Source organism: Chelonia mydas, chromosome 26 (genome assembly GCF_015237465.2).
Source record: "Chelonia mydas isolate rCheMyd1 chromosome 26, rCheMyd1.pri.v2, whole genome shotgun sequence".
In the NCBI taxonomy this organism is placed as follows: Eukaryota; Metazoa; Chordata; order Testudines; family Cheloniidae; genus Chelonia; species Chelonia mydas.
In genome coordinates, this window is record NC_057859.1 from 3,532,192 (window position 1) to 3,548,196 (window position 16,005).

General features: G+C 40.0%; 1 protein-coding gene across 8 annotated transcripts in view; it reads right to left on the reverse strand.

Annotated features, from left to right (window-relative positions):
- UNC5D (unc-5 netrin receptor D) overlaps nucleotides 1-16,005 on the reverse strand; it is a 412,207-nt gene that overhangs the window by 122,347 nt on the left and 273,855 nt on the right. For all 8 annotated transcript variants that reach the window (XM_043536305.1, XM_043536308.1, XM_043536304.1 and 5 more), the window contains one exon: nucleotides 9,011-9,114. In XM_043536305.1, coding sequence (XP_043392240.1) covers nucleotides 9,011-9,114 — 104 coding nt within the window. The remainder of the gene's footprint in view (nucleotides 1-9,010; nucleotides 9,115-16,005) is intronic.

The window sequence follows — 16,005 nt, forward strand, 5'->3', positions numbered from 1 at the left end:
CATATGCCCAACTGGGAAGATGGAATGTGTGCCGAATGCTGAATGTGCTGGAAGTTGAGGAAATGTAATTCCTGGAAGCACATGTAAAGCCCTTTCCAAAGACAGTACATTCTAGGAACAGAGCTAAGTTGCTCCTGGACAGATGGTGCGTGGGCTTTTCTTGTCACATCTATAGGCAGAGGCATATGGTGATGGTAAACACCCATCTCTACTGCTGAAGAATTTAAAATGTCTTTATATTCTCCTGGGGCCATCTAACCTATCTAAAATGAGAAGGCAATGGGTAATACACAAGTTATTCAGTTTTCTTACCACCTGTTGCTGCATGAGGTTTTTAGCACTATTAATAACAGGCACATTCCATTGCATCTCATATGCAAAGGACTACTTTCGTTCCATGTAGTTCGCAATTGAGTTCTTGGGAAGAAATCACATATTTAAAGAGATGCTCCTTTATATAATTTTTATTTAAGTCCTGCCTGACACTGGCAACTGAAATGAATCAGGACAGGGTAGTATAGTGCATTTTGAAGCAACATTAAAATCAATGCTGCCTCAGCAGGATTTGGAGCTCTTGATTCATCCCTGTGCAACGTTAAAGCTGAATTATAGTACCGCAGTTCCTTATTTGCAGGCTTACCTGATTATTTGCTTTTACTAATGTGTAATTCAGCTTAAAGACTATTTACTAAAACTAAACTGTGTGAACACACAGAGCATTGACAATGCTACATTAGCTTCTTTTATTTGTAAATTAATTCGATACAAGCAAAACACATATTCCAAATCTTTTGAAATGTGTTCTCCCAGCTCCTCCTCCTGGATATTAACATTTGAAGTATACTTAATCTGGCACCTTTCTCCAACAGCCTTACACACTGCACTCCTGTTTATCCATGGAAGAGGTGTTGCATGACCAGCAAAAATACATGCTTCCCCCAAACAATTTCAAAGCTGGTCTGGGAGAACTCTCTCTAAAGATGAAAGGCAGTTTAGTCACGATACCCACATGTTCTTTGGCCTTTTCATAACCCCATAATACTTGGCATCTCTGCTAAAGCTGCCAATCAGTGCTACTTAGTAATGCGAACATAAGAACATAAGGAAATGCACAGAGGAAATAAGAACATTAGGAAATGCACAGAGATCCACTAACTAATTTTTCACATAGGCAAACAAATAGCTAGCATTAATTATAATCACTTGGTTGCAAGCAGCATGGGGCAGGGAGAAGGAAGGATCATGAAAAGGAGAGAACGTCTCCTCATCTCCCAAAGCATCACATGCATCTGTCCTGATTTTTCCTACAGAAGCATGACAACTGCTGTCATGGAGAAACCCTGCTTTCCATTTCCTTTGGGGAAGGCGACCACACATAAGTGGTGGTTTGGGTCATTTCTGGCAAGAATGCTTACTTTTAACACCTCCACACTTAGCTGTAACCTTTACATTGCAGAAGAAATAATTCTAGAGATGAAGATTTATATTGCTGGCAATGGACATGCTCAAATGATTAACTGAACTGGATTTAAATTTCATTCCAGTTGTAAAGCGTTTGCTTTCTATTCAAGAGTGTTGCATGATCAGAGGTTTGATTATATCAGTCAGTCACAGAAATAAAGAGATCAATAGATTATCTGGGAACTAGCTCAACCACACGACATGCTGGCTCATCAGAAAAATAATAGTCCTGAATTTTCACCTCCTGGAATAGAATAATCAGAACCTTTTATAGGGGATTTGGCCAAATACTGGCATGATGATAGGAAATGGGAGTGAAATCTCTTTTCTACATTGTTTTCTATTTGGGTTCAGATCCATAAAGTTTCCTTGAAAAAAAAGAAGTGATGTCTGTACCAAGAATATATAATACTATTAGAAAAATGATGATACATGCAACTGTGGAATTTCTAATGACATAAAAAGCCTAAGTCTGTCATAGATTATAAAGCTAAAAGGGACCATTGTGATTAACTAGTCTGACCTGCTGCATAAACCAGGCCACAGAACTTCCCTGGATTCATTCCTGTTTGAACTAGAGCATCTTTTTTTAGAAAAAGACATCCAGTCTTGATTAAAATTGCCAATAATGGAGACTTTACCACAACCCTCGGTAAGTTGTTCCAATGGTTAATTATCCTCACTTTTACATGTGTGCCTTATTTTCAGTTTGAATTTGTCTAGATTCAACTTTAATCCAGTGGATCATATTATACCTTTGTCTGCTAGGTTGAAGAGTCCTCCATTCTCAAATATCTGTTCCCATATAGGTATTTATGGACCTGGACCAAGTCACCCCTTCACATTCTCTTTGATAAGTCGAGCTAAATAAATTGAGCTCCTTGAGTCTCTCTCAGTGAGGCAGGTTTAACAATGGTTTAATCAGTCTCATGGATCTTCTCTGAATCCTCTCCAACTTTTCCACAACCTTCTTAAATTGTGGACACTGGAACTGGGCACAGTACTCCAGTAACAGTCATCCTAGTGCCAAATACATAAGCAAAATAACCTTCCTCATCCTACTCAATATTCGGTGTTTGTACATCCAAGGATGGCACTTTTGGCCACAGTATCACACAGGAAACTCATGTCCAGCTGATTAATCATGACCCCCAATTATTTTTCAGAGTCACTGCTTCCCTGTGCATGCTTACTAATTTGTCCAAACTTCACCTTGTTACACAGGGCCTAATCAAAAACCCTGGAAAATTACAAAATTGCTATGAAACACACTTTGTTTAAACTTACATACCAACTTTGCTTAGTTGGGACAGATTTGTTGTGGCTACCTGCTTTCTGAATACCTTAGTAGCCCATTGACTACTTATAGTTACTTTGTGGCAACAGGAATTTTGAAAAAAAAAACTGGTAAAGATCCTTACTGTTTCTAACATCCTAGTTATTTATCCAATACTTCCCTTTCTTCAGAGTCCATTAGGTTTCTGTAACAATGTTAGACATTCTAATCAAATACTAATTATTGAAAAGGTCACCACTGCCAGATCCCTGATGTAAGGTCCATTCTCCATTAGTCCTCCCTGCTGTAGCTACCTCAGATTACAGTAATGTACAGCCTTCTCGTTGCAGTAACATTCTGGAAAGTATCATCCCACTCAAAGCCCCTAAGCCCAAATGAATGAGTTTTCATGCACAATCTGCACGAAAGCTTAAACTGTTTACAAAGGAATTATCAGGTCCTTTGCAGCATGGGATAAAAGGTAACAGGCTCCCCAAGAGGAGCTCAGCCTAACACATAACAGCTTTATAAAACATTCAATAGTAATACAACCACAGCCCTCCCAGTCTAAAATAATCCTACTGACTCCCACATTGCAGATTCCACTTAACAAATTACCCTTCTCGCATTCTTTGACTTCAACACACACATCTTCACGTCACTCCCCTTCTGATCTAGTACTAGTCTCTTCTCTATTCAACTGGTTGGTCCAAGAGTCTTCTCCCCTGCAGCTACCACTATTTGGAATAACTTTGCCATTTCTCTCACATTCATATTAGTTGGGACAGATTAGATTCATATTAGATTAGAAGTGCATACCTTCTTCTCTGCCTTGCCCAAGCCCCTGAATAAATCACCTATCCTGTGTGTTCTTGGGTACAATGTCCTTCTGAAAATCTGCATCCCCCAAATCCTTTGCAGAGTAAGGGAGAGATTTTCAGGAGCACCAATGGAAGCCTCTCTTTTACCGGCAGTTGTGCGCCTTTGAAAATCCCCGCCTTCTCCCTCACATAAACAGCTTTAATAGAAAAGAGGCTCAAAATTAGGCTTCTGTTAATGGGTAACTCTGCCTTTATACAGGACTTGGCTATTGATTTATTTATTAATCCCATCTGAAATCCCTTCTATTTATTGAGCTCTGAGTACTACACATTACCAGGGAAAGCGATGCACAATCCCCAACGGGCTGCAGGGATCAATTTATGAGCCTTTTGCCCCATTCTGCAAGGAGCTCTTTGCAGCTTCCGAGCCATATTTAGCTCTTTTAATCATCCCTTATATGTTAAACTCAGCTAAGATGCCAAAAGGAAACTACAAATATTTGAAGGGTGTAAACATGAAGGATGGAGAGGAAATATTTGGGGGTGGCAAAAGGGGATTCAAACTGGCAGTAAGAGGATGAAATTAAGAAAGGGGAAAATTAGAGTGAACCTTGATGATGGGTGCAGCGAGGACTTTCTGACAGGGAGAATGCACTTGATCAGGAAATAATCACAAACCCATCTTCCTCCTTCAAATCCCTTCTGAAAACTCTTCCTGTGCTATGTTGCCTACAAAATACTCAAAACTGCATGGCACATAAAGCAGCAGGCACAGCACAACAGCTGCCTAACCATCTTTGTGCTTTTCCTGTTCTATCCACCTATTGTCTTCTGTCCATACTTGGAATGTAAGCTCTTTGGGGGAAGAGACCATCTCTTTTTTGGGTGTCTTTATAGCATCTTAACATTGTGTGGTCCTGGTCTACAACCGGAGAGCCTCAGCATCCCTGCAAAATAAATAAATAATAGCCTCCCAATAGCTCCCAAGGGAAGCAGTGGATGCACCAGACCTTGGAAAATGTTCAGTCCAACTTCAGAAACCGTATTTCGGTGAACAGTCCTGCATTGACTGGGAGATAAAAATCACAGGAATTGGAGTCAAGGTTGACTGAATAGGAGCTATTGAAATTGGATCTAATAGGTATTTTCCCCTCTCTGAATCCAACTCTCAGTGCTGAAACAGGAAACTGTCACCAAAACATGGTGCAAACCATATAAATGTACTGAACCTCTGATACCATTCAGGAAGATTTGGCTGCTTCTTAAAAGCTTCCCATCCAAGTGCTGAACAGCCCTAACCCTTCTTAATGCATGAGAATTAATAAATAATAATAATTGTTTGTATTTCTGTAGTGCCCAGAAGCCCCAGTCGTGGACCAGGACCCAAAAAAATAGACAGTCTCTGCCCCAAAGAACTAATGAGTTTACAGCCACAAGGGCTATTGCCACAGACCATGATCTGTTGCTGGTTTGAATTTGGTACCCAGTTTCCAAAGGCACTGAATTATTTTAAATAGGCTGTTTACCTTCAAGTGAATAGAATTAGCCTTACACAATGAGCCTTTATATGAAGTTTTATTGTCCAAAGCAAATATGACCTGTTAAGATTTATAGGCTTTATTAACAGCAATAACCATTTTACAATCAACATCAGTAAATCAAGGTTTATTGAGAGCTGTACAATTTTAATGTGTGGAAAACCATTAAACTGTCAGCTTTTCATCTGATATAATTCCTAACTTTGCATGAAAGAGATTTTCCATTTAATTGGGGAGTATAAAGCAGCACAGTTTGGAATAATGAATTGTTCTGAAAACAACAAATAGGTTTTGTCTAACTAATGATGAGTATCAAATGGTGAAATGGTTATCTTTAGTTAGTACCATTCCCATAAGCTTAAGGTAAATAAAAAGTATAAACCCAGGCAAATTAGTCATGTAATAGTCAATATTCTGCATGGCCTGGCTCTGAACTTATAGTGATATTGCCAACTCTTGCAATTTTATTGAGAGTCTCACTATACTTAGTGTTTTCTTAAAGCCTCAGTGTCCGAAATCATGAGATAACTTGAGAATCTTAGCTTGTATTAGGGAAAAAAAATGTAAATTCCTAACTCTTTCGTGGTTATGGAGAAAAACTTCAAAATGTGAATCATAAAGCCTCAAAAACAGGAAGGCAAATAAAAAGAACCCAAATTCTATTTCTTTTAAGTCAATCTCATGGATTTTTGGAGCCTAATTTGTGAGTTTTGAACACCTGGGGTCATCTGAACACCAAAGTCATTCAGTTACTCCTGCCTCCACCCTGAACTGCCCCAACAACCTTCCCTGATTTTACATTTTAAGATTTGGATTTAATACTGGGACAGCTAAGCAGCGGAACAAGTTACCTAAGGCAATTTTGAAACTCCAGTCAGTTAAGGTTTTTAAGACTAGGCTGGACAAACCCCAGTCAGAGATGGTCTAGGTATACTTAGCAGTGCCTCAGCACAGTGGGATGGACTAACCATCTCAAAGTCCCTTTCAGCCCCACATCTCTATGATTTAAGGCTTCAGCTTGTCAATTTCTACTTAAGGATGGGGAGGGGGGAGGGAAAGAATGCCTATAACAAAAACTCTGAGTGCCATAATAAAAAATAAAAACGTACAACACTGATAAAGACCAGCAGCATTAAATTCTAATATACAAATAAATGACCTGAACAACTGGAATGACACGATTAAACCCTTCTGCTAAGATTCACCCCAGCACTCCCAGATGGCCCCAAAGCAGATATACTCTCTTCTCTCCAGTCTACACTGCTGGCGGGGACAATAACATCTAAAGCCTTGTCCCACTCTAAGATTCATATGATGTACATCCTCAAAAGGCAAGGGTTTTTTTAAAATATGCTAATCCAAGCCTTTAAGTGTTACTATAGAAATTTACTATTCTGAGCAATCATTTTATTCAGGGGGGAATTCAATATTGGTAACAGAAGCGTCGCTATGAAGTTGAACAGTCAAAAAAGAACATGCTAGTGTGTCTAATCTTTAACGCTTTAACAATAGAGATGGCACAGTGTGAAAATCCATTGGAATTACATCAGGGACATCTTTGGCCCAGTTTGTTTTAAAAGGCAGCAATTGCATAGAAATGAATCACCAATTACTGACCATGATCACACTTTCCAGGGTTGGATATCTATTTTCAAATGGAAAAGTGCTGATAATTCTCAAATCCTCAATAAAATTCAACACATGTCGGCTCTGAATCACCATTATTTCTTATCCCCTTTCTTTCAAATTACTGAACTCCAACAGTGAAAATGGTCTTTGACTGTTTAGCTATCTGCAACGGGAAATAGCCAAACTGATATAATTGTTCAGTCCAGCATACCATACTCGCTGGGTTGGAAAGCATTTATTTACCTGGTGGGTTAAAATTTGTTTCTTTTGTTTCCAAAGAAAATGCCTGAAATTTGCATAATTTTTCACGTATAAACTTTTTGCTCACTCTGGAGCCGATGTATATGGAGAATAAACGGCAAAAAACAAGTCTCTCAAGGATGTGATATAGTAAACTGAGTAGTGGGTGAAATTAGATACCATTGAGGTGGATGTAGTAGCAGAAATTCTCTTGATAGAGAAATGAGAGCTCTGTATGTAGATACACATTCCCCTCCTCCTTACCCTTATTTCTAAGCCAGCCTGCAATATCTGTTCATTTGTATCCCGATTCGCCTAATTTCTTAACTCTTCCTGGGTTTTTGACAGCATCTGTCCAGCCTGCTTTCCATCTAACGCAGAGACTGTGTGTTTTCTTTCTTTGCAGTTTATTTTCCCTGCTTCTTTTGTCCTGCCAGTTAGTAGATACCATAGTGATTTGAACCGAGATGAGAGACAAACAACTTCTAGTTGATACCAATTTCTCTGTTTATCAAAAGGATGCTAAATAGCAGCATCACAGATGCAGCTCTGGCATTTTTGAGAGTAAATACAGCACAGTACAGCATGGGCAGGCCCCCAGACTCTTAGCTCTGAGCCCAAAGGTGGATTAGCTAGCTAGCTAGTATTGTAATTCCCACAGGAGTTACATAGCCGCGTTTACTGATGTATCATACATGGAGTTGTGAGACCGCTGTCCACCCCTGCCGAGCATCCTGCTATTCAGAAAGGGAGGTTCCATCTATAATACAACAGCACTCCAAATAGCTACACCAAGCATTTCACTAGGCATCATTTAGTTAGCCCACTGCTTTACATGGGCTATTAGACAAGCCTTCCTCTGTACCAGAAGCAGAGAAAGTAACATCAACAGGGCCAAAATCATCATTAGTTCGAGTCCACTAACCTCAATGGAGCGACACCAGAGTTTATATGTAGAGCATCTACTGTGTCCCAGGCATTTTGAAGACGGGACTGAAGACAAGTGCTTCACCCTCATGGACGATGCACACACGCAAGAGGAGCAGCATGAAAGCAGTGAGATTGAACAGTGCTATTCCATGTGAATCTTGTTAGAGTCACCTTTTTCCCCCCTATATCAGGCACAAATTTTGGCCCCTCGCATATTTTAAAATAAAAACAGACTGGGATTAAGAGAAGGGGAGTATTCACATGAGGTGCTAACTATTTGACCCCCATACTGCGTGTGCTACTCCAAACTGCTCTTTTGGAGGTGGGTGGTTAAGTGATGGGGAGGGAAGAGAAACGTTCAGATAAGCACTTGTTTTTGTTAAGTAATTACAGTTTTCACCTGAAAAAAAAGCCAACAACCTAGAAGCCTCAAAAATCACCTGCCACTTCCTTCTGAAGGTGGGATCATTAAATAACATCAAGACAAAGGCTTTAAAAACAAAATTCTTCAGAATGGGTAAAAAAAAAAAAAAGGTAAAACAATCAGAAGTACCAAACAGAGCGTTTTACCCAGCTGCACTACTGGACATAGCTGAGTGTCCAGCCAGGTCAGTGTTTGCGCCGTGCTTTGAACGCGGAGGATGCTAAAGTGCTAAGTATTGTCGTTATTATATTCCATCCGTTCTTTATGCTCACGTTTCACCATTTCAAAGCAGAGGCTACCATCTGTTTCTCTGCATTTGACAGGTAAGAGCAGACTGATGCCTCAATGTCATGCAGTCTCACATATTTAGTCTCTAAAACAAATATTTAGATCCAGTCATCCTCGAACTCTCATGGGTGAAAAAGCCAGTTCTACTGATATCGGTGCCTTCGCCTCCCCGTTACTCTACTACTTAGGCACAACTTCATTGACAATAAAAATTAGAATTAGAACTGGCTTTAACAACAACATTTTAAGAGACCCTAGAGTAGAATATTGTAATGGCACTGGACTTTTACAAACACCCGGAACGGGCTTTAGTTGATAACTCCCCACTTCCCCTCCAAATATATCCAGTCCAAAAGAGACTAGCTAATAACAGTGATGTTAAAACCAGCATCTCCTCTCTCACCTCAGCTGCAGGTACTCCCTCTGGTGGCCGACAGTGCAGAACAATCATCCCTTCAATAGGAACTTCCTTTCCTTGTGGGTCTTGCTCAAAGTTTTTCCGTAAATCTGAAAAGAGGTAAATGCAGTTGTTATATCACCAATACAGTTTATTTGAACTAATGTCAAGCTCAACTGCTGGGATGTGAGGTTTTCTAAAAGCCATTCTTCATGCTGTTTTATTTTATATATGTTGTGAAAGATACTAACAATAAGGCTTATTAATTTTCTACCACTATGTTTGTTCAAAGCACTTGACAAACAATGACTAATATCCTCTCTGGAAGGTGGGTGTATAAATATTTTTATTCCTATTTTACACATGGGGAAACAGAGACAAAGTAGTGACTTGTCCAAGGCCACACAAGTGAATCAGGATTAGAAAACCTCTTTTCTCCCACCTTGTATGCATCCCCCCCAAGCCAAGTCAAGCCATTCTGGCTTTCAAAAGGTGCAGAATAATCTCCAGGAATGCTATGTAGTGACACTGAAACAACTTTAAAAACATCAGTATCCACTGGAAAAAACTAAGTCAAAGGATATTATTTTAAAATAAAACAAATGAAGCTGATCTGTATTTTATGGCAATATGATTAATTAAAACTTAGAATCATAGAATATCAGGGTTGGAAGGGACCTCAGGAGGTCATCTAGTCCAACCCCCTGCTCAAAGCACGACCAATGCCCAACTAAATCATCCCAGCCAGGGCTTTGTCAAGCCTGACCTTAATAACTTCTAAGGAAGAAGATTCCACTACCTGCCTAGGTAACGCATTCCAGTGTTTCACCACCCTCCTAGACTTATACAATATCAGGGTTGGAAGGAACCTCAGGAGGTCATCTAGTCCAACCCCCTGCTCAAAGCAGGACCGATCCTCAATTTTTCCTAGTGAAAGTTTTTCCTAATAATCCAACCTAAACCTCCCCCACTGCAACTTGAGACCATTACTCCTCGTTCTGTTATCTGCTACCACTGAGAACAGTCTAGATCCATCCTCTTTGGAACCCCCTTTCAGGTAGTTGAAAGCAGCTATCAAATCCCTCCTCATTCTTCTCTTCCACAGACTAAACAATCCCAGTTCCCTCAGCCTCTCCTCATAAGTCATGTGTTCCAGTCCCCGAAACATTTTTGTTGCCCTCCGCTGGGCATTTTCCAATTTTTCTGCATCCTTCTTGGAGTGTGGGGCCCAAAACTGGACACAGTACTCCAGATGAGGCCTCACCAATGTCGAATAGAGGGGAACGATCACGTCCCTCGATCTGCTGGCAATGCCCCTACTTATACAGCCCAAAATGCCATTGGCCTTCTTGGCAACAAGGGCACACTGTTGACTCATATCCAGCTTCTCGTCCACTGTAACCCCTAGGTCCTTTTCTGCAGAACTGCTGCCTAGCCATTCGGTCCCTAGTCTGTAGCGGTGAGTGGGATTCTTCTGGACTAAGTGCAGGACTCTGCACTTGTCCTTGTTGAACCTCATCGGATTTCTTTTGGCCCAATCCTCTAATTTGTCTAGGGCCCTCTGTATCCTATCCCTACCCTCCAGCGTATCTACCTCTCCTCCCAGTTTAGTGTCATCTGCAAACTTGCTGAGGGTGCAATCCACACCATCCTCCAGATCATTAATGAAGATATTGAACAAAACCGGCCCGAGGACCGACCTTTGGGGTAACTCCACTTGATACCGGCTGCCAACTAGACATGGAGCCATTGATCACTACCCATTGAGCCCAACAATCTAGCCAGCTTTCTATCCATTAACTTCCATCATTAACTATCCTCATGTGTGACTGGATTTGCTAATACAAAAATATTTACTTATAAAACATTGTGTCCAAACGTTCTTTGGAAACTTGGCAATAAATACACAATTAAAAAGGAGGCACAGTACTGTAACTAGCAATCTGAAATCTGTGCAGACACTGCAGCAAGTTATACCATTTCCCCCAGCACTAGACAACATGCCCAAGATAGACACCATTACAAACTGTCTGGTCAACAATTTAGTGGGTTAGAACTTTAAACAGTATTAATAAAGGGCTGACGGAAGAATAATCGTACTCTATGGGGACTGGCAGGTTTTTAAAAACTGTTTTAAGCCATTGTGGATTTTGTTTAGATCTGGCTATAGCTATGCTCAAGCATTGGGACTCACTAGGAAAATAGGGGGCGGGGGAGGACAGGAAAGAAGGTACACAAGTAACCCATCCAGTCCCAAATGCACAAAGAAACACCCACACAACCTCTCTTCAACAGCCAACCAAATATGAATGACAAGGAAAGAAAAGCAACTTGAGTCTTGCTCAGAAGGATTCCACTAAAGTTTAAATTAGGATAGTCATAATGGATGAAATTCACTCTGTACAGTGGGGCCAGCACAAGGTCTAAGCATCACTTAAGTACCACTTACATCATATTTTGATTACTTAAATGGTGCTGTACCTCTGCACCGCATTTTTATATCCCCGTATGTGTGTTTTAACAACCATTTTATGCAATACTCCTTTGGTCCTCCTTGGATATTGGGACATAATTCCACAAAGGCAAATCCTGATCTTACTTCTACAAATGCAAAAAGGAACTGCAAAGCGCCACTGTGCAAAAGGAAGGTCTGCAGGTGGGACGCATGGAGGAATGCACACCACTGGCACAGAGCCCACGTATGTGGGGACTCCACCGATGGTCATGCTTTAGGTTTGGCTGGGGGAAAAAGGCAGATGTAGCCAGCGGATTCACTGTTGGAAAAATTTCTCCATTCAAGCTGTGTTGTAGGGCTACAGGCTACCCTCTTAGGGTAGAGTTGCATCCATCACTTCTCCACACCCTTGGGAAAGTTTTCCACCTCTTCCCCAAGGAGATTCCCAGGTGACAGGTAAATCTCCTATTGCACAAATCCTCTAGTCCTTCTTCCCAACCTCTCCCATGCTAGCACTGCAGAGGATACTTGATTAGACTGGAGCAGCCTCCCCAAGTGGTTCCACCACTGATGTTCAGCCTTGGGAAAGAATCCCCTTACCCCTGGAGATCCCTGAGCCAGAGTCTGGATTTGCCCGGTAATAGATGACAGTCCTTGCAGCCATGCAAGCACGTGAGAGACTGAACAGAAGGAAGGTTATTTACAGCATGTACTCCAAGTGAGGATGCTTGTTAGAAAAAGTCGTTTTGTTTAAACAGAGTGCCTCAAATTCCACAATGTGGATTTATTGATTTAATTTTCTCCAGTGCTTACAACTGCAAGAAATATGTCCCCCTTAAGCAGCAGAGGCCCTGAATCAGTTACACTTTTATACATTTTATAAATACATTAAGATTTATTTTTAGCAAGTCAGCCACTCACTGGAAAAAGATGCAAATATCACATTTATGATTCCCTTTTCATGTTGTTTTTTTCCCCATGTAGGGCACTGTAAAAAGAATATTGGTTACCTATTTAGAAAGTTACCCATTAATACTTAGAATACAACTGTGTCCATTACAATACAACTGTGTCCACAAGGGCTTTTATCAGTAGAAGAATGGGAGCAAGATCCATCTTTTTGTTTTCTCTGTCTTCCAAGTTGCTCTACAAAAATAGCTCCCTGCTATTTCAGAGAACTATAAATTGCAATATTGCTTTAAACTTACGATTCAGAATCACAGGTTCTGAGTGAAACAGAAGGCCACATGAACTGGTGTAACAAGTACTGTGAGCCAGGTCTGAAATGAAATACTAGTGCTCTCTGCACTATCACAAATATAAGATCTGCACGTTCTCATCTGTGGTCCCCTAGGGGATATTCCCGGAGTCAAAAATCCATGCTCTAAATTAAGCAACTGAGTTGTTCATCAGAGACAGCCTGAGACAGGTCCATGACAAAGTGAGCTCCTGAAAACACTATCTATGGGGAGATAGTACAGAATCCTATTCAGAGACCATTCATTTTGCTTGTCTGAACTATGCTCAAGGTCCCACCATCTTTGATGCTCTAATTTCTGGAAGTGTTTTTGTGCTGTCCATCCCACCCCCCAAAAACACTAGTGCAAGAAAAGACATCAAAGGGAATGGTCAATGAAGCAATACCATTCTCAGGTGCACATCTCTACTGTGGTCAGTATATTACAGCAAACAGAAATGGGGAAGAACATGGTCCGCAATGCTTGCCAAATTTGTAAAATATCTGATATTACTTATGAGAGGTAGGCATGCATTATGCAGATGATCAGATACCACAGTGATTGGCATAATATATATATAAAACCAGACAGCTAAACCAATCCACCTGCTTCAGTTCATTCCTTGTTCTTTTTTCCACTCTGCCACGTTAGGGGGAGAGAAAAAAATTCATAGCACAGAGAAAAGTCAATAAAAATTCAATTCAGAATAATAGACTTTTGTAGCTCAGCAATAAGGGGGAATTATCAGCTCATTCAATGTTATGACAGTTAATGCAGTGAAATAAAAATTGAATTTACACATTCAAACTAAATCAGTCAATGAAAAATCAGTCACTTATAAAAATCAGGGGGTTGGTATGTTGTCCTATTAGTTTGTCCAACTGTTTTATTTAAATTGGTCCTGCCAAAGAAGCATAATTGTAGAAGCAAACTCCAAAACAATCTTCATCTGGGCCAAAAGGGAATACACAAATTTCAATGTGTTTGTAGTCATTTGAGTTTATGATGCTTACTTAATTCTGCAGAGCATTTATGGTCCTTGGATCAGAGAAATATTGTACCCATTTTACAGCTGGGTAAGCTGAAAGCACAGAAAGGAGAACTAGTCTGTCTGAAGTCACCCAGTGAGTGGATTCTGGGAACAGAATCCAGAAGTTCTCACTCCCAGTCCCCTACAAGAATCCTAACATAATAAGTGCAAATCAAAGCTGCACAATTGTTTCCTTCTTTTACAGACCTTTTTACTTACTTATTAATTAACAATGTAGGATATTTGCCTAATAACCAGAATTAGTGATTTAAAAGTAAAAGATAAACTGGGACCACAAGTATATTCCTGAATCCTCCACTAAGACCAATTCTGCAAAAACACAGCTCAGACCCTTCCACAAGGAAAATGCACCAGATGTAACTGTAAAGTGAAAACCAGATGAAGCTTTGAGTACCTCCAGTCGTATAACATTCTGTATTATAACACTCATATTCGGGTACTGTCCTTTTGGCCATTGGATTTTAATGTTCCTCCTTGCCAGAATGCCGTTTATTGTGTTTCCTACTTTCTCCTGCATCGAGATAATGATCTGTTGATTGTGAGTGATAACACTGCAGTGTAGCAATTCTGATATGAGGAGCAGAGATGGGCTGAGACAGAAATAGCTTCCCAGACTGAGGGAAACTACTGCCCGTTCTCCCCAGTATTTTACAAATACTGGCATTATGCAACCTGCCTGGTAGCTATGTTTCTTCTATACCGTTTGGGCAGTTAGGACAATTCATCTCTAATCTACGGTACAGTGGCTGCCATTAAAAGAAATTAACATTTGTCAGCCCAGATGAGCTGTATCTGCAAAACCACAGCCTTTCGCTATACTTATTACAAGAAAGAAAGGCAATGTACGTGCTAACTTGGCAAATAGTGAATTTTCAGTTGTGACTATTATAACTACACTGACTTTAGTGAAGTAACACTAGGGATGAATCTGGGATGAATTTAACCTTCAATGCAACATCACTAGCCTGAAAAGAAATATATTCTAAATTACTTTGCTTCTCTGCACATTGGAGTGCCTTTCACGCCCACCTTCGGGCAAGAAACTGACATATATGGCATGTTTTAGACATAGTTTAAACAGCAGAGCCTAAACTATACAGGCTATTACAGCAGGTCAGAAAACAGTTAAAGTTTTTAATGAAAAATACTGGAAGTACACTAGAACTTCAGAGTTGCAAACACCTCATTATGGTTGTTCTTTCAAAAGTTTACAACTGAACACTGACTTAATACAGCTTTGAAATTTTACTGTGCAGAAGAAAAATGCTGCTTTTAACCATCTTAATTTAAATGAAACAAGCGCAGAAACTGTTTCCTAATCTTGTTAAATCTTTTTTTAAAACTTTCCATTTATTTTTTAGTAGTTTATGTTTAACACAGTACTGTACTGTATTTGTGTTGTTGGTTTTTTTGGTCTGCTGCTGCTGCCTGATTGTGTACTTCCAGTTCCAAATCAGGTGTGTGGCTGACTGGTCAGTTTGTAACTCTGGTATTCGTAACTCTGAGGGTCTACTCTATTTAAAATTTTGACAAGCAGAACAAAAAATTTTTGACCAGATCTAATATGATACGCACATCTAGAACACAGAATTCAGCTAGCCTTGGCAAGTTAGCCAGATTCATAACAATGGTATTAATTTACAGTATAGCTGCTCAAGATGATTACTGTTGGTTACATTAAAATACAAGTTTTGATCCTCTTCACAATGTCCTCCAATCTGGGAAGCATATGTAGTGCTTGTCACTATCCCTTAAGTACAGCAGATGGCATGACCTTAGGAGCAACAGCTCCTGGTTTTCCAAGCCAATGGCAAAATGTGAAAAGAGCAAAAGAAGGAACAACTTCCCCTTGCCACATGAAGAAAGAGGAAGTTATTCCTAAATCTCTATAGAACTAGTTCAGAGGATAAATCCAAGCCACCTGATAGAGATATAACTGCAGCTATGTGGTTAGCAGGCAGTTAGTAGACTACTAGCCCAGTTCACAAATGAGATGAATAACCTCTTAGTTAGATGTACCTGACCTTTTCTTCAATGGCTTTTTTAATGTCTTAAAAACAAGGGCTCTTTTATAAAATGGTAAATTATATGTTTATTCCCATAGAGGACAATCTCTTCTTTCCAGGGACTCTAAAATGTCTGGCAGGCTGTACCCTAGTCTCAGTTCTAATAGGGATGTTTTTATCCCCTTTCTTTGTAGATTTGTCTTCTCATTTGGATTTGTTTTCTGCTGACTGTGTAACTAAAAAAAAATCAC